The 27,557-nt window shown below is 41.8% G+C and overlaps 1 protein-coding gene across 1 annotated transcript in view; it reads left to right on the plus strand.

Moving 5' to 3' along the window:
- The window catches only part of MAML2 (mastermind like transcriptional coactivator 2), a 210,278-nt gene that overhangs the window by 133,892 nt on the left and 48,829 nt on the right, over positions 1 to 27,557 (plus strand). Inside the window, exon 2 of the mRNA XM_039718525.1 lies at positions 11,420 to 12,868. Within this exon, the coding sequence (XP_039574459.1) occupies positions 11,420 to 12,868 (1,449 nt within the window). The remainder of the gene's footprint in view (positions 1 to 11,419; positions 12,869 to 27,557) is intronic.

Below are 27,557 nucleotides of genomic sequence, written 5' to 3' on the forward strand. Positions count from 1 at the left end.
AAGGTTTCACATTAGTTAAAAAATGGAAAATTATATTTATCCTGGCTAGTATTTTCAAAAGTATGCTGACATCCATATTTTGGTACCTGAAGAGATGTCTGCTTTTCAGAGGTGCTGAATGTGCTTTGGTGTCTTTTGAAATTTAGCTGGAAAATAGGGCTCATTATTAATGTGTTTGACAGTGTCTAAATGCATGAAGAGTATTTTTAAAAAAAAATATATAAAGTCCTTGTCATGGAATCTTATAATCAAGAACAGAGAAACAAAGTCCATTTAAAGACCTCTATATCTCAATGATCAGGCTTAAGCAAAAGCATTATTTAGCAACTCAGATTCATCTGATGGAGCATCACTTTGCTCAGTCAACCCTTTGATTGTTTATGTCATTTAAAAACTACTGATCTGATGCCTTCCCTGAAGGAATCTCTGTAGAAAACAGAGACTGACATTTCTCATGTACATTGTCATTTATTGCTTTCATCTCCTCCTCCTCCTCCTCCCTCATCATATATGTCATTAACTTGGAGACAAGTCAAATTTATACATTCCCTCCATTTGTTCTACGTTCAAAATTTTCCAGTTACATACCAGATCTATCGTAGAAGTGAACAACAAAAGGATGAGAAGGAAGGAACACAAATTGCTGACTAGAGGTAAAGAAAAACAAGGGAGCTGGAAGGGAGCCCAGGTAGGTGGTGGAGTGTTCATCCTTCGAAGCAGTCAACACTTGCCTGGACAATGTCCTGAGCAACCTGATGTAACTTTGTTGGTAGCTCTGCTGAAAGCAGAGCATGCAGTGACAAGACAAGGGGGAATGGCTTCAAGTTGAAAAAGAGTGGATTTACATTAGAAATTAAGAAAAAAATTCCTTACTGCAAGGGTGGTGAGGCACTGGGACAGGTTGCTGAAAGAAGTTGTGGGTGCCCCATTCCTGAAAGTTTTTAAGGCCAGGTTGGGTAGAGATCTGAACAATGTGCTCTAGTGAAAGGTGTCCCTGCCCATGGCAGGGGAGTTGAAATTAGGGGATCTCTAAGGTCCCTTCCAACCTAAGCCATTCTATGATTCTCTGATTCTATGTCCAGAGGTCCCTTCACAACTCCATCATTTTATGATCCCAAAGGTCTTCTAGGAAACTCTCCACTAACACCTCTGCCACAATACTTCTATTTTCTTTCTGTGAGTAACATGGTAAATAAAACAGTAGCTAGTGAACTCTTTCCTGTGTTAGTGGCCTGCAGAAATGAAGTTTAAGGGACATGGCATTGGAGCTGTACACATGCAGAGGGTTTCTGCATGACTCTCGGTGGGGACTTACTCCAGGGGCCTGGACTCCTTTATCCAAGCCAGCAGAGCAGTTGAAGAGTTCAGCTTGTGCATAGCCAAAGGAATGCTGTTTATTGGGATGACTGTGGTGCCTGTGTCCATTCTTGTAGGCATGTGTCCCCTTGTTACAGCGTGTTGTGTCAGGAAGGGGATCTTATTCCACTCAGTCATTTCCAAACAAGGAATTATTCTTATTTCAAATTTTCAAAATCAACAATCACAATTGACTCTAGAAACGGATTCAAGGCTGCTGTGGAGGAAAATACAACTTTGAGATAGGCTGTTATATTTGAGAGGTCTAGAACTACTGACTTTTCAGTGCTATTTTTATTTGTATGAGTTCACTCAATGAGTGATCAGTGCACATAGGAAAGTAAGCCATATAGAAAGCATCAGTTGTAATGAATCCACTCATGTCTCTTTCACAAAAAATTATCATGGCGGCCAAAAATACCTGCAAGTTTTGTGGTGACCCTTTGTCACTTTGTGCCGCAGCTGGTGGGGATCGGCTGCTGCTTGCAGCTACCCAGAGCACCGACAGTCACTGGCATTGCTGCTCCAAGCACAACCATAGTGGGTGCTCAGCAGCTGGGCTTTGCCTTAGGGACAAGACAAAGGCAGGGCTGAGGGCTGCAGTGTACAAACAGCATCACCCCATCCCTGAAAAGGTTTGAAAGTCCTGCCTAGATGCAATCTCCTTGAACCTATTTTGCCAATGCAAATATTTTTTTTTTCTTTTTTTTCCTTTTCTTTTTTTTTTTTTTTTTTTGTGTTTTTTTTTTTATTTAAATTTAAGACAAAGGCAGACCTGAGGGCTGCAGTGTACAAACAGCATCACCCCATCCCTGAAAAGGTTTGAAAGTCCTGCCTAGATGCAATCTCCTTCAACCTATTTTGCCAATGCAAATCTTTTTCTTTTTTTTTTTTTTTTTCTGGATTGTCTGTACTATAAAATATTCTCATTGTTAACCAGAGAGAAAACTAGAAAACTTATTTTCATTTTCTTCAGAGATATCTCCATGCATTTGAGTTGTCTACTTGTGCAACCATCCTCTCATTCTCCTGTGCAAATTCATCCTCTCCACTCTGCTTGTCATTTCTCACGTTCCTTTTAAGCATGATATTTTAAGCTTTTCAGTACCTGAATTGCTGGGGTTTCCTTTTAGCTTATAGGTGTCTTTTTGTTACCCTGGACTGCTCTGGTCCCCTCTATTCACACTGACCTTTTCCAGCTCCTGAAGCATTCCTTCCTGAGTGATTCCTTGGTTCCAAACCTTTCCAATCACTCTCTCTGGCCATTTTCATGGGTTTGGACTCTTTCAACCTTCTCATCAAGATGGTACTTAAAGAAAGACCAAATAACAAAAATTCAACTGAACATGTGCCAGTCCAAGACAGCAGATTCCTCCACACTCCTAAAGTGTTAGAAATACAGGAGCTGTGAACTTGTATTCTTACTAAACCTGGAGGCATCTCATCAATATCAATGACAAATATATTTGGGGAAGATACACAATCATCTTCACATGGCTACAAAAATCACCCCTTCACCCCATGACCTCTTTTTCTCCTGCACCACCAGTCCCCAATAACCACAGACTAGTTTTAACCTTGATGCTTAATGTTTTTCATACCCTTCTAAATATGTCATCATTGCCTTTTATAAGTCAGCGACTTCCCATTTCCTAACAAATGCTCAGTCCCTCTTTAGACCTTGATGAGCTCTGAATCTCTCATGCAGTTCCTCAGACTCTATCCACTTTGGATGAGAAAGTGTATCATTTCAATGGGATTGAATTTATTGCTGCTCAAGTTTGCTAAATAATCTCTTGATCTGCAGTTAATCTGCAGTTAAGAGTCTTTATAATATATAAACGTTCATAATTTTCTCTTTTATTGTCCTTTCCATTGTCTTCATAGGAGTATCTTAAGAGCTCTTTAATTGTTGTTTCAAAACCCTCCAAAACCTTGAAGTTTTTGCCTGTTTTGCTCAAATTGGTCCAAATCTCAGTGGGGTGCATTTGGCCTGTCCTAACACTGCATGTTTAAGCTGAAGATTTTGAAAAAGGCTCTTAAGTACTGTTCTTACTTCATGTCCTTAATGGGGTGACCATGCGTGATGGGTGAGAGCCAGGGGGAAGATGCTAATACAGGTCAAACCCAACGATCAAGTAAGTGCAGCAATCTGGTAGGAGACCTCTTACCCAGGCCTGGATGTGATCCTAAACATCACTTCTCCACTAAAGTTTTGGCAGAGGGTCAGGACTCCTTCCTTCTAACAAGAAGCCATTTTGCCAGTTGCTCATTAAGTGTATTAGTTGATGCATGATGGAAGGCAGCTCTCATTGACATGGGCCCTCCTTGTCCTGGCTGATGGAGTCTGATGCCAGAAGCATGACTGGGTAATAAGCTGAAGGGATCTTTCTTTTCCAATTGACAAGTGGTGACTGTATCTCCTGTGAACTGTAACATACCCTGAAGAAGACCTCAAGGCCAAACAGTTGACTTGAGGGTCCTGTGTGACGCATTGATTTGTGGGAAGACAGAAACAGTCTTAAATATTTCCTTATTTTCCAAGTCTGGATGGAGAGCTGCTGTCTTCCTCCAGCGACTGAACTTCTGCTAACAGAATGTTGCAGAGGGGATGGGTGCTTAGACAGGTAATAAGAGGCCACATGTGGGCATGGATATGTGCCCTAATGAGCCTATAGAGTGACAATTTGGAAACAGCGCTGAGCAGAATACCAGGACCAAACAGCTCTCAGCATCTTTCTTAGGTGAAATCTGCTGTGCTATTGATCTCTAAAAGGCAAATCAAATAACAGCAGCCACATTTTTAAGGATTAGGAGCTTCCTGTGCAAGACAGTATGTGTTTTTAATACCTTAAACTGACTTATGAAACTGGTAAACAATGTGGAGGGTGGTATTGGATGACCTCTTTTACATGCCTGATCATCCTGTCAGCATTTATAATGCATTTGATATTTCCTTCTCATCAAGATAGGATCAGTTAAGCAGTCCTATTTCCCAAAGCTCAGGTTGCATTATGCTTTGTTCCACATTTCATGGTAATAAACGTTGACATAAATTTCTGTAGATTTCACACAAAGTGATTGTTAATTTATTCATGGTTGAAAAGGAAAAGAGAAAGAAAGAAAGAAAGAAAGAGCAGAAAATACTCCTCCAGAAGACAGATACACAGCTTGTAAGATAAAAAAATACAGATCTTTTATGCGTATTTGTTTTGCACACAGTAATGACTGCTACACTCTGATTAGCAATCTTGACCTAGTTAAAATGCTATTGTTTTTCTGTGTTCCTGTTTTTCTAAAAGACTGTGACTAGACATGATATTTTATAATCCATCAGATGTAAAATCTGCATAAAAAATATAATTATTGTGCTTCAGCAACCTGGACCAAAGCCCTGACATTACGTTTCTAGGCAGTACACTGTGAATAATATGGATGCATTTTTAGGTTGGTATGTTCAGTTGGCAAGAGACATAATTTTTCCATAAGCAAAGGTAAATTGTGGGATTTCTAACATACTGATTGCTATTCCAGCCTTGTCCCAGCTAATGAAAATTAAGTGGATACTTGTCAGCCAAGCAACATCCTTATTTGTTACTATAAATTCAGTTTTAGTGGCACTAAACATTACAGTAAACAGGGAGGAAAATTGTGTTGCCTCTCAGTCAGCTTTATTATTGCCAGTGGTGCTTACATCTAAGGATCAGCCAGAGTCAGAGACCACTGCAAGAGGCCTGTGTGGGCACCTGGATCAGAAGGACAGGCATGGGCAGTGGGGAGCTTTGGGATGGGTAGAGCAAAATTCTCACAGCAGTAAACCCTGGTCATCCAAGTGTCCCTGGAGCTCGTTAGCTAAATAAGAGGGGAGTGAGACAGAGTGCAAGAGTGCTGTCTCAAGATGCCGTGCTCGCCAACAGTGTGGGGCTGAAGGCACCTGTGCCTCCTCCTCCTCAGGCTCAGAGAGAACAGTTGGTCCCCTTCTTATGAACACGGGGTGGGTGGCAAAGGACACCTGGAGCTGAGCCTCTGCAACCTGACTGGAGAAAGAAACAGCTTCTGCTACCCCTGCACAGCTCTTTGCACCCATGGAGGAGCCACCTTGTCCTAGCCATGGTGCTGTGAGAACACGCCAGCTCTCAGGGCTGCTCTCCACTGTGCACAGTGCTCAGGCCTCCACTCTGTCACTCAGTCCTGCACAAAAAAATTTAATGGTGTTTACCAGATCAGTATCATCCAGCAGATTGGACTTTGTAAACTCAGACTGCTAAAATCTCTCTGAAGACTACTCTCATGCTTGCATCCTCAGCCATGTCAGGTAGATGCTGCAGCTGAAGACAAAAGATTAAAAATAAATGTACTTGAGCAGTGCAGAGAAAGTGAAGAGCAGAAGGGCTGGGAGGAGGTTCTCAGAAGAGGATCACACTTCTCAGATTTTCAGGAGTGACATCAGGGTGAATATGATTCTCCTGGGTGTGGGAAGGAAGGGAAACAATCAGAGCCAGCGGATTTCAGATGTGTAGAAATAGTGGCAATGGAGACCCTCAATACTGAGTCTGTAGTCAGAAATGGGCCTTGAGGGTGCCTGTGTGATTGTGGCATTAGTTGTTGTGGTGGCCCCAGAGATGGCATCTCAGAGATGGTCCCTTGTCATCCCTGTGTCAGCCCCAGGGTGCCTCTGTGGCTTCGAAGCTGGCCATGATGTGTGTCACCACCACTGTCCTGGCTGGCTGAAGGGGTAAGAAAAAAAGGAGAGAGGCATCTGGTCCTCCTGCATGCTGGGAGATTCCTGCTACAGGGAGGCTCTGCACTGGTGTGCCCTGGTCCCTGCCTGGAAAGGTGCTCCCCAGCTTGGCACAGCTCTGAACACCACAGGAGGTGATACTGCTGGCAGTAAACACTGCCAACCACTATTTTAAACTTGAGAGTTGATGTCATTCAGAATCAGGCTCTAAGCCTCAAGGGTGGCTTGCTAGGTCCAGCCCTGCAATGCAAAGGTGCTTTCACTGCATCAATAAGTATTTTTCAGCATCTTTTCCTCCTTTGAAAGGAGTTTTTCCCCCCAGTTTTCATTGAGTATTTTTCATATTTTTCCTGTAATTCCTTTACCCTTTTGCTTCCCCAACTACGTGGAGTATTTTGTTTACAGTGTAGCCATTGTTTCCAGTGCAGTCGGCACATATTGTGAGAAAGTCTAGGTAATCCAAATTGGACGTTTTAAGGTGGATTTGTTTGCTGCTTCTACATTAAAAGCCCAAATTCCAGAGCTGCTTTTTCTATCATCAGAGGTATCGTTCCACAGAAACTGCTAACACTGCCACACTGCCTGCTTCACAGTGTGGGGTTTCAGTCAGTAGCACCTTGGGAGTTCCATCCCTGTTGTTCCACCACACAATGTAAGAGCACTGCAAAACTTTGTAGGAAATTGTGGGAGTTGGGAGAACAAAGGTGGGAGGATTCTTCCTTTTATGTCCTCCACTAAAAGGCTTAGTGGGGACTTAAGGCTATTAAACTGTGGTATTTTCTCTGTAGTTTCCTTGGGGTATTTTGGTGTTTTGGCCCAGTCTTAAATGTCCAGCTATAAACATTTCAAAATGACAGTCTGATATGGTACTTACATCTCTGTACAAATGCTTGATCTGCAGGCACTGTGGAGTTACTTGGGCAAGTCAGAGGGACAGCTTGTGTTTTCCTTGTCCTGAGAGCTGTGAAACTCAAGGTGCTGGATGGTTAGTCTAGGAGTTCTGTCGAGCACTGTGCTCCTGCCTACATGGTGTTAAATGACATAAAGAGCAATTTCTAAAGGAAGTCCAGCTGCAGAATCTGTATGAAATGCACAAAAAACCAAGATTTTCATTGAAAGAGAAACCTGATAGACTGTATTATTTCCTGCTGACACAGACAATTCTTTTCTTGACTATATCAGATAGACCCTGTGGAAAGATACATAAAGTGAATACACATGAGTAATATCAGAACTGCATCAATGATGTGATAAAAATATTGTTCAATATGGGATATTTTGGAGAAAAGAATCTCTAAAATTTCTCATTGACAAGTTGTACTTTTGAACCAAAACTTTTTTTTTCCATTTTCTGGGGGAAAAAATGAGCCAGAAAAAAAAAGTCAGCAAAATCCTCTAGTTTTACATTTAGAAAAAAAAAATTCACCCAAAAGATAGGTGAGGCAAAAACCTTTTTGTTTTTCTAAGAGAAATTATTTGGTACCAGGATTTGATGATCCCTAATTATTAGTTCAGTGGATTTCCTGCTGATTTGACCCGGTGTCAGAGAAAAGCTGCCTCTCTTAAATTTCTTTAAGACTCTGAAAAAGTTTTAAATATAAAACTTATAAATATTATATATGTCCCTCTGCACAGGACAGGGTATCACACCAGTCATCACGGTATCATTTAGACCGAGTAATCTCTAGAGTTTGCCCTCTGCTGTCCCCAAGCATTTTGTCCAGGAACAGCACTGGGCTGTCTCACAGAAATGATCTCCAGCGGCTGAGTTTTAACTTCAGAAGATCAATCATGCAGCACTGCCTTGCTGTAAGTGCATGACCTCACGCTGACTCACCAGAGCCTGCTCAGCAAAAGGTCTCACAGTAACACATGCTGCCAGGAAATGCCTGTGCTCCGTGATGGTTCATCCAGTGCTGCCCACCTACCTGTGGGATGGAGCTGGGCATGGAGGCTTCCTCTTCTCCCACTTACTGTCATGTCACTCGTTTCCCATCACAGGCCCTTTCAGTATTACACAGTTCAAGCAGTTTGAGATGTGTAATCACAAGCCTCTTTGATCTGAGGAATGTGCCTGTGTATGTTATAGGAACTTTTGCTTTATGTTTACTGACCCAAATCAATCCTAGCTTGCAAATTGAAAGAGATGGAGCCTGAAATCTGGCAAGTTGCTTTTGGTTTGTTTTGGTTTTTTGGGATTTTTTCCTTCTAAAGAGTCTGTGCTTTATTTGAGTAAAAATGGCTTGAGTACTGACTTCTAGTCAGTAATCAAAAAACATGATTGCTAGAAAAATGCAAATATTTCACTGATGTTACCCTGGTCCTTTCCCTTCTGAAAACAAACCAGGCATAATGCTGGGGCAGCAGTGCCCCACAAAAGGCAGTGTTCAGAGAGGATTGTGATGGATGCTGCTCATCTTCCTAGGCAAACACAGACCAGTCCCCTGAAGCCCCTCCCTGACATATAATCGGTAATAGCTCAGTGCAGGAGGTAGAGGGGACTTCATCCCTGTGGGCTGCTCACATCCTTCCCATGCTCTCTCCCTCCAGATCCTGAATACATGGGGGGATGTTGAAATCAGGACCTTTGTAGCAGCCTCAGTGAAGTCCCCTCAGTTCCCAACACCTTTGCAGCCTCATTTGCTCTCATTTCTGCTTTAAGGTGTGGACATCTATTGACTGATGGTGCTGTCAGCATTCCAAGGGTTATGTGTGCAAGGTTTTGGGGAGATGTAATGAGTTACCACTTGCTGTTCTTTAGAAATGTACAGTCCCCTTTTGGGTAGGCAGATGTAATGAAACCAGGAGTCCTCCAGGCCATGCTAAGGGAGGGGGGGCTTTGTTAAGGGATCTGTCTGGAGACCTGCCTGGCTCTGCTGCTGAACTGTGTGGGGCAAACCACTTCCCAACTCATCCACCTCACCCTGCTATCTGCTAGAAGCTACTTCAAATGCAGGAGAAAAGCAGATACTACACACAGCACAATGTAACACCTGCATTTTTACATGTGTCAGAAAGCTTGGTGCAGGTGCCCTGAAAATGTGGAGTTTTTTAAACAGCTCCCTCTGCTTCAAAATGTCAAGCAAACCCAAATTAACTCAGAAAGTCGTATTAACCACATAAAACATATACATATGCAGATGTACTCTGTTCAGCCTTTCTGTCAGCTACACATCTGAAAGCAAAATGTGCTGCCAAGTCATGTATTCTGATGACCTGTGGACTTCCCCATTTCCCAGGAAGATGAATTTGAGTGTACGAGCATGGTTTCTAATAAACACACTGACAGCAAAGATGATGGTAAAAGGAAGTGCAACTTACCTTTTTTTTTGTTCCAAAAGGAAAGTACAGTGACTCATGTGTCAGAAGGAACATGCTAGTCCAAGACAGTCTGTACTCTTTGCAGTGACCACCAAAACCTCTCCCCAGTGAAGGACACCTAGTGACAATTAGTTACTCTTGCATGCACACAGTCTGTAGACTTATACAAGTAGGCATCAACATGTTTGTCCCTATGAAAACATGAATCTGTGATTTAAAAGCTGGAAAGTTAACTTGAAGTATGAAATGGGATTTTCAGTGTCAGAAAGAGAAGTTACAAACTTTGTTTTCAAGGGCTAAACTCAGTGACCTGATGATGCAATGGAAGAATGTGTGGTTTTGGAGGAAATACATATTTCTCAGTTAAATTATTTTCAAGCAATTAATTGATATTCACACCAGAATAAAATTTTTCACATCTGGGAAGAGCTTTTACCTACAGTTACGCCTGAAACTGAGGGGCATAGAGGCCACAATAGAGTATTGTGTGCCCATGGACTTCTGTACATGAAACAGCATGATGAAAATAATGTGACTGGAAGATCTCATAAATGATTCTTCCTCACTTAACTGGAAAATTAGAGTTCTCAGTTCTCTGTGCCCATTGCAGCCTCCCAAGGTATCACAGTTTGTACAGGCATTATTTTCCCACTGGCACACACAGGTATTTCTTAGATGGCATTGTCCTGATGCCTCCAGGGTCATTGTGCCTCTGCCCAAGTGCAGAAAGGCAAAAGATGAGCTGTGTTTCACTGCTTATTTTCCTGGCATTGCTCATGGCTGAAACAGGGACAATGTGTGCTGGCTCTGCAAGGGCTGCATGTGCACACTGCTTGCTGTGTGCCCCTTTGGTCATGGAATCACAGAATAATTAAGGTTGGAAAAGACCTCTAAGATCAAATGTACAGGGCTAAATATAGGACAGCTGCCCTTATTTTAAAGTGATCTGTTCTTTTATTAATTGTGTTCAAAGCAACTCCTCTTGAGGGCATCTGCATCTTATCTGAGGGCATATGTACCAAGTCCAGGCTTTTCAGCTCGTGGGACTGACATCTCTGTTTTCTGTGCACGGGGTGGGAATTTGCGTGTACAGCCACAGCAGATGAGTAGATCAGGCAGATCTACTATCAGACAGAGCCATGAACCTCTTTTCCTTCAGTAGGCCCACAGGGCTGGCAAGCAAATGGAAGTATCACTGTAAATATTCAAGGAAAAGAAAACAGAGTTACAACTCTCAGAGCAGTGTTGAATGGACTGTATGTTTTATAAGAGATGTTTCAGGACATAAACAATAAGGACTTAATGTATTAACATACATCTTTGGGAAATAATCTGGCAGTAAGAACATCAGGGGCCAGACCCTTGGCTGACATAACCTGACATAGCTCCAGTGGATTCATCCTCAGTTTTCAACAAGTTAATATCTAGCATTTTTAATTATACACATCTCTGGCCAGTGTAAACCTACATGAGCCAAGGATGCCTTGATCTTGTGTGTGTCGTTATAATGTGTTCAAGGACTTTTGGACTCTACAGGTGTCAAAAATGGCTTTTTTGATCATATGCCAAAATTGGGAGAATGAAAACCTGCACCACCATATAGGCACAAGGGCAGATTTCATGACTGCATTTGTCTCTGTTGTCTAAAATACTTTAGATCTGTCTGTCACAGCTAGATTAGAGTAGATGTGGAGCAAAGGGGCTTTACCAACTACAGTTCTGACTACCTCCCTCCCTCATCACCCCTGTGAGGGGAGGGGTGGGTCTGTGATGAACAAGAGGCAGCAGTGCTCAAAAAATGCTGATGGCAAGGGTGGAGATGGCAGGGAGGTTCACCACTTAAAGCCTATTTGCTTACAGTTCTGCACAACTTCATTGACAAAAAAAACCCAGAGGAGCTTTCTGAACTAAGCAATGCTGACCTGCCTGTTGCCTTTCAAGCAATTACAATATTTCTTCGTTATTCATCTAATTTTTTTTTTTTGTCTCTGCTTCTTTCAGCTTCAAGGCTCCTTGAAGAGAAAGTTGGTGGTAAATCTGTCACCTGTCAACAAAAGACCCAATGGTGTTTCAGAGAGCTCTTTCCTTGACATTAAGAGGATAAGAGTGGGTGACAATATCCCAGTGGGACAAGGTGGACAACATGTTAACAATTGCCAAAGCCAGTCAATGTCAGGAACTATGACTGTGGGGCAAGGAACACAAAGAAAGGCCAGCAGCCTAGCAAACAATACCCATGCTAGTGGGAATGACATGTTCAATATGACTTTGAAAGAGGTAAAGAAAGAACCAGGAGAAACCATGTCCTGCAGCAAACACTTAGATGGCCAGACATCCCATGAGAACATGTTTCCTAACAGATATGGGGAAGACTCATGGGACCAAATGATGGATCTTGAGCTTCAGGAATTGTTTAATGAACTGACTAACATATCGGTGCCACCAATGAGTGATGTCGAGCTAGAGAATATGATAAATGCCACGATAAAGCAAGATGAGCCATTCAACATTGACCTTGGGCAGCAGAACCAGAGGGGCCCTGTGAGATCTCTGCAGATGGATAAGATGGTGATAAAAAGTGAGTATGCAGCAGGCATGAATCAGGCTCCTGTGGGCTCCCCACAGATGAGGCCTTCTTCTACAGGTCCAGCCTTCACCATGGCTTCCACTGCCATGTCTGCCTCTTCACCCATCCCCTCGGTGCCTCAAACACAGGTGTCGCAGGTTTCTTCTGCGTCCACTCGGCCATTGCCTAACTGGCCAGATGTGTCTCATGCACAGCAGCTCAAACAGATCGCAGCCAATCGGCAGCAGCATGCCTTGATTCAGCAGCAACAGCAGCAGCAGAACCAGACAGCCAACTGGTCCACTCTGTCTCCATCAGGACCTTCCCCTGGACCCTTCGTGCAAGAGAAAATCCCCAGTCCCTCTTTTCGCCAGCAGCAGTTCAGCCCACAGAGCTCAGCAATGCTTGGGGTGCCAGTGAATGGAAACCAGACAAAAGGGATGAACAACTATGTTTATAAACCAACCACTCCCCAGAGCAATCCCATGGACATAATCATGCAACAGAAGCCTCAGGACCTCAACAGAAACTTTATCAACAGTGCTCAGCCACCTCTAGAGCAGCATCATGGCAACACAAAGCCTTTGTTTCACTTTAACTCAGAGCAAACAAACCAGCAGATGCCTTCGGTTTTGGGTTCCCAAAACAAGCCTGCCCTTCTGCACTACACCCAGCAGGCACAGGGTTCAGCTCCCGTGCAGCAGCCACAGCAACAGCAGCAACAACAGCCGCAGCCACAAACTGCTCAGCCTCTCCCAAACCAGTCTCTCCAGAGGCCACCTAATGTAACCCTAGCAATGCAGCAAAAAATGATGCTTCAGAAAATGCAGCAAAGCCAGCAAATCTCAGGTTTGCAGTATCCGGTCTCTCAGCAGCACAGACAGGTAAGACAAATTCCTCCTTCTTTGTTACAGAATCATTCTGGTCCAAGTAATAAAAAGGCTTTTCTAGCCTGGCCTGCAGGAGATGTGTCCTAGTGGCACTTAATGACCCTCTCAGCATGCACTTCTGCAGAGCTGGTGATGGCACATTTAGCACCTATTCAGGTGTATCATGGATGCACATGTAGAAGAATTTCAAGAAGTACATGCTCATAACACTTTTCATGCAATGGAATGAATATGTCACTGCTATGTGTTATGTAAGTACTTGTCAGAAAGGTGAGATAATAGGGCAGATGCAAGTGTATTTTCTGGTTTACAAAAATTTAGGCTGTATCAAAAGTCAAAATTTTAATGAATTCCTATATTATCTTAGATAACGTGCTTTACAATGTTAATTTTTATGCCATGATTTTTCTCAGGGAGGCAGGGTTATGAAATTCTGTTTTTAGATATCTTTTGACTGATATGACAAAAAATACTGTTTGCACATTTGCTATCACTTTGGCAAGAAAAACTAAGATTTATCTGTGAGCTTTCTAAACACCCATCACACTTTTGGGAATATTCTATGGATAAAATACATGCTGAGAGATGAAGGAGCAGGTTGCCACAGATATGTCTGCAATTATATTCCATGTAGCCAGCTCCCACTGTGTTATCATGAGACAGTACCCTGACAAGATCTGCTGTTTTAGCTTAGTTGTGCTATGCCAAGTCCCTGTGCACCCAGGTCTCAGATCCCAAGTTTCAAACCTGCCAATCAAAGTGAGAATGTGCAAACTTGCTGTACCTCAGAGTCTGGAAACCAGGTGCAAAACAAGTAAAACATATTTGACCTTGGAATGTTTAGGCAACTCTGAGTAGTTTAGGTGGGATTTCATTTCAGCATATTTGAAGATATGGAATTGCAGTATAGGTGTGGAGATCATTTGTAGATGTGAAAAAAAGCTATAAGAAGCTACTTAAAAATGAAAGCCTAAGTTTTCCATGGACTCCCAGAAAGCAGCACTGTGAATGAATCCTTGCAAGCTGGAGTTTCTTCACCAAACTGGATGAACAGGCTGATGCTTTAAAAAGAGTAAATATAGTTGTATGTCTGCACACCTTTCTCCTTTTAACTCATTTAAATTTCCTGAGCAACTAATCACCACTTACCCCAACCCTAGCAAGAGGTACCAGGTGAAACCTTTGGGCAGGTGTGAGAAATTGCTTTGTTGAAAGATGCTGTAGAATGAGCATTTGCAGGATGCAAACACTGTTTTGCTGTTTTATGGGAGGTGTCTGAAAGCTGTTCTTCTTGAGCCACTGTGTGGTCTCTTCTTAGGTGCATTTCCCCATTCTCTTAATAGACTGGCAGACAGATGAATTTTAACAGTTCCTTCATTCAGCCATCATGAACCTTCCAGCAATCTGTCATCACGGGGAGACAGGCAAGACTTCTGCAAACACTACTGTTTTTCTGAAAAAAAATTGTAGGGTCACATTCTGGAGAGGCATAAAAACATGAGAGCAGCTCTGCTTGAGCTAATGTTACCTACTTGCTCTTGGGCTGCTGCTCAGGGAGGCCAGCCAACCAGATGGGACTTGGCCCTAGTAGTACTTGCAAGATTTACCATGAATATAGCAGGATTTCTCACCTGTGTGGCCACAAGATCTTTGGTTTAGGAAGCTTATCCTAAGTGAACTTTGCTGAGTGCCTAACTTTAGATATCACACCAAGGAAGGGATTTTGCCTATCATCACAGATTTCTTTTTGCCAACTAATTTTCCAATGTTTCTTGTCATCTGCCACCTCCCACAGCTGTTTCTGCAAGATGTGGCTACCTGACCCACAGCACAGTTGAGAAGCTTGGAAGCTTTTTAGATACAGATTACAGGGCTTTTGCAGTAAGGATGCTGGTTTTTCTATGCTCTAGAGAGATAACTGCTTTTTTTTAGAGATCCCTACCAGTTGTTCCAAAGTGCTGATGAAGTTCAGAACATCAGTTATGTCTCTCTCAATTAGAGTATTTTGTGGTTGCTGGAACAATACTTAGAAATATAATTGGTCCATGAATTACGGGAATTTTAAAAGGTTTGAATGTAACTGTTTACCTGGCAGTATTTATGAGTCCTGTAGACCCTTTAGCATCTGCCTGCACTGCTGCAAGAACCCACCAACCCCTTGGACAGGGTCTGCTTGTCACATAAATCTAGATATTAAATTGGAGGGGGAGGAGACACTGCTAGTATTATCTTCCAGTAAAGACAACAAAGGTCAAAGCGACCTTGTGGGTCGACTGCTGCTGATTTTAGCAATGGGGACATTACCTCATTTAGACTGCACAGCCTGCTTTTCTGAAGGATCATCTCCCACCTCTGAGTATTTCTACACATCATTAAAAGTAATGCATGATTAATTACCAGCATTTACTAATTAACTTCATGATTAATATTTATTTTACTCATGCTCTATTTCTGCTTGAGGAATCAAGATTTGATTTTGCTTGGTATCATTCAACTCCTCCTCAGATCACTATAGGACCGTGTCACAACTCACTGCAATGCTTTGTAGCTGGTAATGTGAGGACACATTCACAAAGGACTGCTGTGACACTGCCATCAGAAATCACTGACTGGAACACTGTAAGTTCAGATTTTTAGCAGAACTAGCTCTCCCTCTCGATTTTTTGCTCCCCAAGCTTTAAGATCCCCAAAAACCATCTGAGCTTGGTTTTATCAGTCCAAACTGGTTAACTGGAAATGTAAGGCTTATAATTTCTCTGCTTGTCACATTCCCTTTGTGTCAATTGAAACAAACTTACAGAGGGATTTGCTAATTAGATGTCTTTTGCCTCTAGGGAAAAGTCATAAAAATGATGGAAATCATCTTGGTTTCCTGGAAGGTTGATCTGAATGAAGGGTTTGTTTGCCTCTCTCCTTTATTCTCCATTGTTATTGGAAAGATTCCTTTCTGTTGTCTATCTGAATGCAACATACACATAGTCATGAAAAAACTCATAGAAATTCAACACTCTCTTTGTTCAGAAAATACTTAGAAGCTCCAAATTCTATACAGGTTTAATCAGGTTTGTGATACTTCTATGGAGCCTCAGCTGAAAATCTGTAACTGGACCTGGATAGAAGTCTAACTTTACCCTTTTGAAGGAATGTAGTCTAGTCAGTGAGAGATGCTTCTGAAGTAAGACTTAAGATTTTTTAACTGAAGACTTGATGTTTTTAAGAAATGTCCAAGAAATTCCTCACACATTTTCAAAGTTTTTGATCAGCTATTATATTTGTTGAATAAGATCTATTACTTTTCTGTGAGGAAGTAAAAAAATAAAAACAAAACAAAAAGACCCAAGGAAAAAAAAAAAAACACAACAACAACAACAAAAAAAGCTTGTATCTACTAAATAAAATATTATTCATCCCCTTCTGGTTTTGACCTAAAGCCAAATTAAACTCAGGATTTCAAGTTGAATTTTTCTCCAATTGTTTTTATTCAACTTCATTTGCTCAAGGGAAGGGAGAATAGAAGGCTGAGCTCATGAGAACAGGAACACTAAGAGAGCAAGGCCACTCCATCTGCTACGTGTGGGCATGTGTCCTATTTAGTCTTGGCTTTGGAGGCAAGGATAGCACAAGGGATCGTGAGAGCTTCACCCCCCACTTTACATGAACAACCAGTGGTCCATATTTTTAAGGCTCTCGATACATCAATGTAGACACAACCCAAAAGAGCGTTTGCTTGTGGAAAACTCAGGGCCTTGTTAGTCCTGGTTCTTTAAGAATTGCTTTGAGGATGGGATCACCTTCTCCTTTTTCATGTCTCTACACTCTTTTTCAATAACCCAAGAACTGTGCTTAGTCACAGTTTAAGGTGGTATTTGTCCTTACTTGTCCTAATTGGAGCACACCTTAGATCATTTTCTTTACCAGATCTTAACATCTTTACCACATCTTAACAGGCTCCTTTTTTGTCCAACCGGTCTTCCTTCCTACTGAACACTGAGCAGTCCTTCTCCAGTACCAGCTCCTAGCATGTTTTCCCTATGGGATCACTGCACCAAGGGATGTGCCACCACAGGGGAGCTCCAGGTGCTGATGTGACCCCCCCACCCCTTGCAAACCATTCCATTACTCCAGTCCTTCCAATGCCCACAGCTTAATATGCATTCATCATTTGAAATATCTCCAAGGGACAGACTTGGTATTTCAACTAACCTGGCAGCTCTGCAGAGATCCTGAAACAGATTCTCCTCTCATTTTCTCCAGTGTAATCCCAGGAAAATTTCATTTACTTTCAGGAGTGTGTAACTGAACTCACAGCAGCATAGTTAGAAGCAGGATATGACCTTTTTTTTTTTTTTTTGAAAGGATGGGGACCATGGGGATTCAATAAAAAGTATATGTTAAACTTTCAGTTAGTTAGAGTGCTATGTGAGGAAGAAGCTCCAGGACCAAAAGAACTAATGTCTTTTTTGAAAGTGCAGATATAAAAAATCTCTTATTGCCATTCACTACTGAGTAGTAAACTTATATTTCTAATTTAGCCCCTGAAATTTCTCAAAGAAAATGTGTCTTCTTTATTAAAAGAGTATTTTCCTAAACCTCTGTGTTTACCACTATGGAAGAAAAGAAGAATACATTTTGGTAAGGCAACCTCTCTCTTTTCAAGTGTGAAGCAAGTATTTACAAATGTTTGTGAAATGAGGAGAGAAAACCTAGAGTAGCTTTTGGTAATGGGTACAAACCAGGACTTGAATTTGACTTAGATCATAAATGACAACGATTCCAAGCATTTGGAATCTGTAATAATAGAAACTGTTCCATAGTGCAAGAAAATAACAATGTGACCTTTCTCTCAAAGCTCTCTATAAAAATAATATTTGGATGACAGCTTTTCTTGATAGCTCCATTTTGATCACATTCCCTCGTACAAGGACTTCTGAATTAAATATTCTGGATAAAAACTTGAGTATGTCCCAGTAACCACCATCAATTGCAGGGTCATAGCAGATTTATGAGCATGAAACCAGAGGGAAAATGTCATAAGTTCCTGTATTGTCATTATGGACAGTTTTCTTGGTGGTGCTTTATATCATTCATGCTCAGTTTGCTAAACAAAATACATACACAGTCCCACTGTGGACAGTCAGTCCCTGAGGATATTGTAATTCAAAGTTTCAGGGACACTCCAATTTCCATAAGGTTCCATGAAGCATTTACACTGGAAGAATTGTAGGTTATCATCCATGGTCAAAGGCTTCTTGGTTGGGGGATTTGGAAGGTACATGAGACAGTTTCTGACATCTCTTTTGAATGGTTTTTTGAAGCTACTTCCATGAAGGTACAAATGAAAAACATAATTGAGCTTCCCTAGATGAGTTCTTCACTAATGTCAGCACACTTGAAGTCTCATTCATTACCTACTAACATTGCGAAAGTGCCTGGGAGCTCCACTGAGAGGGCAAAATTCCATGAAGACCTTTATAAACTCAGATTAAAAATGGTACCTGTTTCAAAGGGATAGTATTGATCTGACTTCTGTAAGCTCAAAGATAAGATGGGTATTATGGAAAGAATTTGATAGATATGAACTTCTCCCTACCTGCAGGTCTCAACATCTTGGTTTGAGAACTCCAGTGATCCAAGAGACCCTTCATAACTCAGTCACTTGTCTTGGATGTGGGGGGAACATCTCTCTCTGTTGGAGACAGAGGGTACAGTAAGGTTGTTAGCTGCTTCAGCCCTCTGATTATACTCCACCACCACCTGGAAGGCATGGGCTAGGGAAGGACAGCCAAGGTACTGAGTGTGTACATAGAAGATGAGGATGGCTGCAAGGAATAAATGGCAACTGAGAAGATCCACAGTGCTGGTGGGTGAGATTACAGTTTACAGGCCCGGGGTGATAGCGTAAAGTGAGGAATCATCATCAAAAACAGGACATGAGTTTGTGCTTATTAGATTAACTGGAAAGGAAGTGTAACAGGACAAGTCTGAGATAAGGAACTGTGAAGATGGCATGCTGACCAGAAGAAAAGGGGCCAAGGATGCTTCAGGTCTGGTTCTCTGCTAAGGAGCTAGTTAGTTTATCTTGATCTGTGGACTTGTCCATAAAGTTATGGTGTCCACCAGGACTTCTCACCTGGTTGCAGTGAGGATTCCTGCTACTGCTGTGCGTGCATCTGAGGCCAGAGTCAAGCCCTGAGTCAACTTCCTGCAGGGATATTGGAAAGGCAGCCTGGAAAAACAATATAATTCCACAACCATTTGGAGCTGGCATGGTGAAAAACCCTTTCCTGTAAGTTTTTACTTGTTTGCAGGCAATTTATGAATACCTCAAGAAGTCAAGGAACAAAAAAAAAAATAAAAAAAAATTAACAAGCCCCAGTTCTCCCTAGAGTCTTCCTATTATTTTAATTCCCCGAAGTGCTCAAGAGTGCTTAGTCCCAGTAATTTGTCTCTCTAGGGGTTCAAAATGAAGGAATATTTTAATGGCAAAAATTTATTCCTCCACTCAGCCACTTTTACTGCTGGTGTTTTTTATGGTGGAGACCTGCCCCAGGCCACAAATGACTGTTGCTAATATAGCAACAGACCTAGTAATGTTCTTTTAATGTGAGTTTTCACGGGTGAGTTTACCATTTGAATGTGATGCTGTTCCAGAAAATCAGCCAGATGCTCCAACAGAACTATTCCAGAACCATCTGCCTGCTTCATTTGCTGCATGCCTGTTTCTGGTAATGTACACACACAGTGTAAGAGACAGGTTTTGCCCTGAAGAATTTATAATCTAAATAAGCAAGCCAGCCAAACCTTGAGATGAAGGAAATCTTACTGTATATTTTATATATTCTTGTGTATTTGGGGAAAAAATTAAAGAAGGAAGATGTTATTCAAAGCTGTTACAATCAATCCACTGGAGCTGTTGGATATGCTTACCATTGCAGAAAGATCCTCTGACAGAGTCTGGAGTTGAACCAGACACAGTGAATCAGTAGAAAGCACCAGAATTGAGTAAAAGGAGGGATATTTATCCCTCTCTTTCATACCAGATATCTGTATTTCATGTGAACTCCCTAAGCCTCCTGTGTAACCAGTGAGGAAGGCACTCTCAGAGTACCCGAGCGAGGCACATAATGGGGAATAACCTCTCTGGAGAAGAGTCTGAGCACCCATGAGCCCAGCTCTCTGCTCTGCCTGAAAGATGTGTGCAGACTGAAACTTGCTTTCTCACATTGAGTTATGTGGCAATATGTCAATAGAAAGGGAGGATAGAGGCTTTGGATTCTCTTATGTGAGGTTTCACAGGATGTTAGAGCTGATCTAAAGACTAGAAGCTTCAGAAAGGGGCAAGAAGTCCTTCCCCACCCTATCCTTGTGTCTACTTCTTCCTCTGGCACCAGCTCTGGCACTTGTCTGAGCTCTCAGAAAGCCAGCAGAGAGCTATCCTTTTTCTCTCATGTAGGTTTTCTTCAGCTTGTGGGGTCAGGCAAAGCCAACACCAGCACAAGGGAAGAGGCAGGAGCACCCAGGTGGAGGCTAGAAGCAGAGATGGGATTGCTTCTGCCAGCAACATGAGCTGCTAAACTCACCTCAGGTGGCCGGTGGTGGGGAACCTCACCTAAGGGGGTGTCTGGAGGAGTGGAAGGTGAACATCTGGCTGCAAGAGGGAGACAGTGTGGAAGGACAGGACAGGGAGAGACAGGAGCAGAAAGTTTAGTGCAAGGAAAAGAAACAGCCAGCTGGGACTGGATCCGGAGTAGGGCAATTGGATGGGATGGACAGAGCTGTAAGAGCAGGTGGTAAAGGAGTGAAGCACAGAAAGAGTGAGGGTCTGAGGGTAGGAAGAAGCCTGGAAGGTGGTAATACAGAGTGCAAATTTGGCTTGGGTGAGAGGAAATGAGTGAAAAGGATTGGGAGCTCGGGAGGAGAAAGCTGAGAGTGAGCCTGGGTGCAGGTGGAGGAAGACAGGATATCCAAGGGAAATAGTGTGGCAGAAAATGGAGCAGAATAGGAGCTACTGATACACAGGGGACAAGAACCTACAGCCTTTGCAATGGGGAAGTGGAAGATTGGTAACACTTAAGAACTGTTTCTGTATCCTATGCCAGGAGTAAGTGAAGGAGCATAAGGGCTTCGCATCCAGTAGTTCCCAAAGCGTCTGCAGGAAGTCTTCAGAACAGGGCAGGAAATGCAGCCCTGAGCCTTTCAAATTGCCAGCTGAAATGACACACTATACATTTCTGGCTGTGCTGTTCATCCTGTCAGTCAGGGAGACAGAATAAGCAGCATATTTGCCCCACTTGGAAACAACTAATACAACCCTGTCTCTGGTTTTCTTCCTTCAAGGGACCCTACAGCTCCTCCACCATCTACAGCTGGAAGTGTAGCCATTGCATAACCAACTTATAGAACAGAACAGAATAGAATATATAGAACAGTTCAGTTGGAAGGGAGATGCAATGATCATGTAGTCCAATTGCCACACTGAATCAGGCTGACCAACATTTTTATAAGGTTTAAATACCTCTTAAACACTGACAGGCTTGAGCCATCAATCACCTCTCTGAGAAGGCTGTTTCAGGGTTTGAAGCTTCTTCCTATCTTGCCAAAGATATACATGAGGAAGAATGATAGAGATTGGCCTTCTCAGGCCTTTATAAGAAGCTGTGTAATCCACCTTGGTTGAAAAGTTCCCTGTGATTGACTGATGCCAAAATATTTGCAATAACCAAGGTGTGAAAATGAGGAAAGATGGTATTTTTGTGGATCCAATTTGTTATGTAACTTGTATGAGGGAGAGGGACTGTGAGGGCTTTCTGTAATTCTGTGAAGATGGTTCAGATGTACTCTCACAGACTTTTCTTTTTCCAGTCTTTTCTATAATTTGCAGTGGTTGCAAGCCGGGCCACAGCCCGGCTCCAACTGAGTGATGAATTACTAAAGGATTTAGTGCTTTGGTTCTAGTTAGAAAAGCATCCAACTTTATCCATTGCAGAACTAGATTTCTCCGAAGGACTGTTAACTGCAATCCCAGCTAAAGCAGGTTTTGCTGGGGTGACTCCAGTCTTGTCTGGTTTCAACTAGAATGGGTAAAAAAAAAAGAAAATTACTTTTTTCTTTCCTACTGGAACTGGTAAAAGACATGGGAAGACAGAGGGATTAGCAGAAGTATTGGGAGCTTCACAGCCTAAGTGCAAAACAGAGTGGGAGGAGGGAGGGTGGGAGCAAATTCTGGCTATCCATGCTTAATCCAAAGCCGCCTGCTCCTTCCCAGGCTGTACTTCACTGTCATACACTTGCAAATTCACTCCAGGAATGAAAACAGACTAACTTTAAGCTTGTTCCCAAAGCTGCAAATTTGTCCCTGCTGGGTGTTAATTTAACTGCTTCCAGGGCACCAGGATGTCTACTGGTGCTCACTGGGCTTGCTTTCTTCTTTTTTTTTTCACACATCTGGTGTTGTGAAAACTTCCAAGGCACCACACAGGAGAGTGATGAACTGACCACTTTTAACCCTTTCTGCAGCATACTAAGCATGCTACCTGTCTCTCTTCACTGTTTTCTCCCCTACAACAGACTCCATGGGCCTCATTATGCATGGGATCCATGCACACTAAAGTGGGTCTTATGAGTATTTCACAGGCTGAGAATTGAGACTTTCTTCAGCTCCATCATTCTCTGTTTTTCCTGTGAACAAACCTAGCTTAACAGTAATAACTAGACTTCAAAAATTTCCAGCAGAAAGAAATGTATTTGGGGCAGGGAGAGGTTTTTTCCAAAATACTTCTTTTTTCCGCTTGTTTTTATCTAGTGTTGCCACCTCCCAGCAGGGAGGGCGTTCAGCGCAATAGTTTCGCTCACATTATGGCAAGTGGTGGCCTTTTCCTGTTGGTTTTTGATCGCTGCCATTTGTTCACTAATGGCATTAACTGTTTATCTCCTACATCAACTGAACCAGAGCAAATCCAGAACAATCTGGGTGTCTCATTTCCAGGCTTAGCTTTTGAACTCTGCCTGGCTTTTGCCACTTGGTTTGCTTTCTGTCGAACAAGTTGTTTGCATGACCAGCTCACTTGTTTCACTAACATATTCCTAGCAAAGGCATACAAACCGGCTTTTTTTATCTTTGGCAAGGGCTTCCTAAAAAAAAGCCAAAGGTACTCTTCCGTTTTGGCCTGTTGTGCCATGCCAGCCTCATGGCACAAAGAGCATGCAGAATCTTCTTTTGCTGTCTTCCTCTCAGCCCTATCATTACTGTGAATCCTGCAGCTCTCATACTGTGTTTCCAGCCCACTGACTGTCCCTTTTCAGCCCTTCTTCCTCTTCAGCACCCAGCTGAAGAGCTGAAACAGCATCGAGAAATATCTCACAGCCATGTGGGATGCTAAACACAGTGAGAAAGCAGCAGCACTATCCTACGGGTCTATGCAGGAGACCCAAGTGTGCCACAGTCCTTGATTTTGGTATCTTCTCTTCTTCATGTAGGGCATTCACCGCTGAGTTTATTTTTAAGAAAAATAAATAACTCTTGGTCCACAAATTACAGGCTTCCTTGGTAGACATGAAAGCTAGTTCATGGGCTAAGTACAGCTGTGTTGTCAAAATCTTGTTTCTTATTGAAAGTGCTATCAAGGCCACCCATCCTTTTCAGAAGCACTTCTTGGTGGGCCAAACTCCAGGGCCCCAGGCTTTTAATCCTTCAGAAATGCTTCCTGGAGTGTTGGACTCACCATCTGAAAATACTAAGGAAATTGGGTTTTTGGAGGTACAAACATTCATCTCTCTATTAAAGCCTGATATTTTTAAGCTGCAAAGTAGGACTTACGTGCCCATAGCCAAATTATTTATGCAGATATAGAGAATGTTCATCCAAAAAACCATATAGCTTTAACATATCCACCTCTGTTTTTCTTCTGACAAGTTTTCCAACCAGTGCACCTAGTAACCACTTTTGATATTGGCCATAAGTAAATTTAGTCTGGAAATTAACAGCACATTCCCAATTGTTTGGCTTTTCTGAGAAGAGTGCTGGTGGCCAAAAATCTTACTGCTTTTAAGATAAAATTTAGAATAAATGTTAGATATGTCAGAGCCAGGCACTCAGTTTAAAAATGGGATTCTTTTCTTCTCCTCTGCTTTCACAGCAAAATACAAACTAGTCCTCTGACTGGCACCTCATATTGTCCCTTTCTTTGTTGGAACCAAGTGGGGACCTGTGGAGACCACCTCTAAGTGGAGTAGATGTCCCGTGGCTAGGGACACCAGATAGATATACAGGCATTTATTTGTACTATTCATTTAAATATACAGTCTGTTGTGAGGATATCTTCCCTCTCCTCCTGCAAAAGAATCCAAATAAAATCAAAAGCTAGTTAGTTGGTACAGTAATTGTACATAAATCTGCACATGAAACATTAATTAAAGTCAAGCTATGGAAAAATTAAAAAAGCTAAAAGAACTTTGGACATTTGTGTGAAAATCATTGTGCTTGATACCAGGGAATATAGAAATGTTTGGACTGTTTGCTCAAATGGGCACAATGTTAGTGAATCATTTTAATCACCTTCATTATGTTCTTTCAAACAGAGGAGACTGTTTCCAAAATCAACCCTGACAAAAGCAACATATAAAACCCAGAGGCAGTTGTGAGGCTTCTAATTAGACAACTTTGTCTTGATATTTGCATTTGAGCCTATGGATCTGGACAACATAGTGTATTACTCTCAGGGCAAGAAGCAAGCAAAGGGTTGCTGCCCCATGTCCTCTGGAATGATGTTTCCAAGGTGCCTTTTGCTCTCTCTGTTCCCCAGGGTAAATATCTGGAATAGTCATTATTGTGCTTTTCCCAAATTTTTCTTACATCTGTGGTCTTTTTGTGGCAACAAAACAATGCAGAAGCTGGAATTATGATATAAATGTTACTTAACAACAAGAGAAAAAAGACAGAATGCCCAGATTTTGTGTTATTTTAGCCATGCAAATGCTACAAGCAAAAACTAAACCAAATTGAGTTCATGCACAAATATCAGTAGGAACAGAGATAGTAGTGATAGCAGAAGTAATGAAATTATGTAATATATGCTAATTGTTTTCTACACACTAATTCATCCATGAAGCTTCTGTGAAGTGAATAACTATTAACTGTTCTTTAAAGGTTAAAAATTGAGATGGTGAGATCAACACTTTTTTCTAACACAGCTGGTGAAGTGAAAGCATTTACTAGACATGGTGCTTCTAAAAAGGTGTCTTCATAGAAGGTGGCTGAATTGAGGAGATGAAGTAGATCAGTATTTGTGAAAACAGACCATCAATTTAAATTCATAAATATGACTTTAATTTTAGTCTTCAAAATAGGATTGGATTCAAAATTAGCATAAACTTTGCAAATTTTATAAAAATTTTTAAAATGTTTTGACCAAGTGTTCCCCTGTTAAAACTTTGGATAGACAAGGATTTCTACAAATCTCAAAGTATTTTGAGGAAACTTTCTTTTAAAGATTTAGAAGATAAAGAAGCATCCAAAGTGGTCAGAATTTAATTTCATTAATATTTAAATATGTATGGCTTAAACCATTTAAAAAATTCATAGGTTTACATTCTGTGCTGAGGGAGACTGTATCTGTTGATATTTGTCCATGATGGAAATGAGATCATGCACACTACAGTAGAAACTTAGCGCTTCACAATTGACAAATAGATGCAAGGTAAGAGCTACACTTCAAATGTAGAGCACAGGGGAAACTGATTTCACTCCAAGGCTTCTGAATTTGCATCTCAGCTACTTCATATATGTCTATTTACACAAAAGTGAATATATTTTCATGTGTGATGGTGAAGAGGGCAACTGTCTTTATTGCAATGTTAATCAAAATATTGTCCTTAATTGCTGTATTCCATAAGCAACAGTTTAAAGCAAAAGGTACATTTAAATATTTTAATTTCCTTGCCAATGCTGTCAAATATTGGGAGAAAATCAGGTTTTTGTTCCGTGTTCAGACTCTTCAGGCAAAAAAAATCCTCCTTTTTTTTTGCCATCGGTTCAGGGTGTTACTGAGTTCCTGGGAGAAATGTCCTGTAGTGAATGAGAAGGAAGCACTCACTGTACTCACCTCAAATTCCATCTCCAGTTTTGTTCAAAACAGTGATGCAGGAGTCAGTGTGGTAGAAGTGGGAAGTGTGCACAGGAACACACATGTACATACACAGACATCCTGCACCTCCAGGTGTTCGCATCCCAAACAACCTGTGGGTCCGTCTCAGGCAAAACTGGCAGGGAAGAAACATCTTCCTGCAATTAATCTGAGACTTTTCAGACAATGAGTGTGAGAGAGGACATGTGGACAAAGATCATGAATGACAGACATGGGGAAGACAAACTGGGAAGAAATAATCACTGTCGCCCAGCAGGAAAGTTGTAGGCACCTATTGATATCATCAAGCAGCAAAACAAGCTGGAGGAAGGCATCTTATCCCTGATATCAGAGAGCACTTCCTGTAGGAATCTTTGCTACAACATTGTCAATACCAAAAGTCAGCATGGACTGAAACCTGGAGTTGGGCAAATTCAGAAGAAATATTTGTGGAGGGCAGTCAGACAGTATGTTGCAGAGGCAAAGGTGCACTAAAAATGCCTACATGGCAGAATCTGGAAGATATATTGGACATCCTCCCAGCATATAATAGCTCTGTTCCTACAGTCCATCTTTGAACATCTCTTGATCATTCTGAGGGTGACCACTATAACACACAGTTCTGTTTGGGGCCACAGAAATAAGGCTGCTTGATCATAGCAGAAAAGATTACTGATACAAAGTGTGCCAGAAATGGTGCATGGTTGGGGGAAATCCATTTTAGCCATGTCTCCCTCAAAGAAGTTTAAAATCACCTGACCTACAGACCCTCCCTGTGGCAGTATTTTTTTTTTCACTTGATTTGTCTCAAGTTGACCTGGCCCATTTTGGCCCAGTAGCCCCAGATGATGTGCAAGTGGATGTACTGTTGGCTTTTCAGCTCAGCAGCAGGCACAGTGATGTGAAAGGGAGCTGCACCTCTTGGAAAGTTTTTTCAAAGATGGAAGCTCTAGGAGAGCTCAGCAGCCCCAGAAGTATGTGCACACTGCTGTATGTGCTCATTCTGCTGCTGTCTTCAGGGCAAGCTTAATGACTGGTTTCACAGGGTGACACAAATATCCTAAGGAGCACAAGCAACAGAAGGGAAATGGTGATTTTCAGCCATTTATACCTTATCCAAACTGGAATGGCATTTCATGGAGAAGCCAAAAGCAATAGTGTCAAGGCCTCACTCGCTTCCAAATATTTCTTGCAAGAAATGAAGGAAATTAGATTTATAAATGAATTATGGCAGGATCCTCTTCAAGGAGACTATGTAAAGACACCATAATACTGAAGTCTGCTTTTTGCATTATGTTCATAAGATTTCTGTTGATCACTAGGGTGATCTAGGGAAATAGTGACAACAAAACCATTTACTCCTCCCTGCCATCGCAAGTTTTTAAGCAAAAAATTTGTCTCTGATTCAGGTGGAGATCCCCTTTATATCATTATGACCATAGGAAAGAATTTTTTATAGAAGAAAACTTTAATTACATCTTCAGACCACTTTGCAGTAACAAGGACTTAGTGTTAATAAGAATCAGGCTTTAGGTGTTCCAAATGCTTTTTAAAAATAACAC

This window comes from Passer montanus, unplaced genomic scaffold (assembly GCF_014805655.1).
Source record: "Passer montanus isolate IOZ18808 unplaced genomic scaffold, ASM1480565v1 scaffold4, whole genome shotgun sequence".
NCBI lineage: Eukaryota > Metazoa > Chordata > Aves > Passeriformes > Passeridae > Passer > Passer montanus.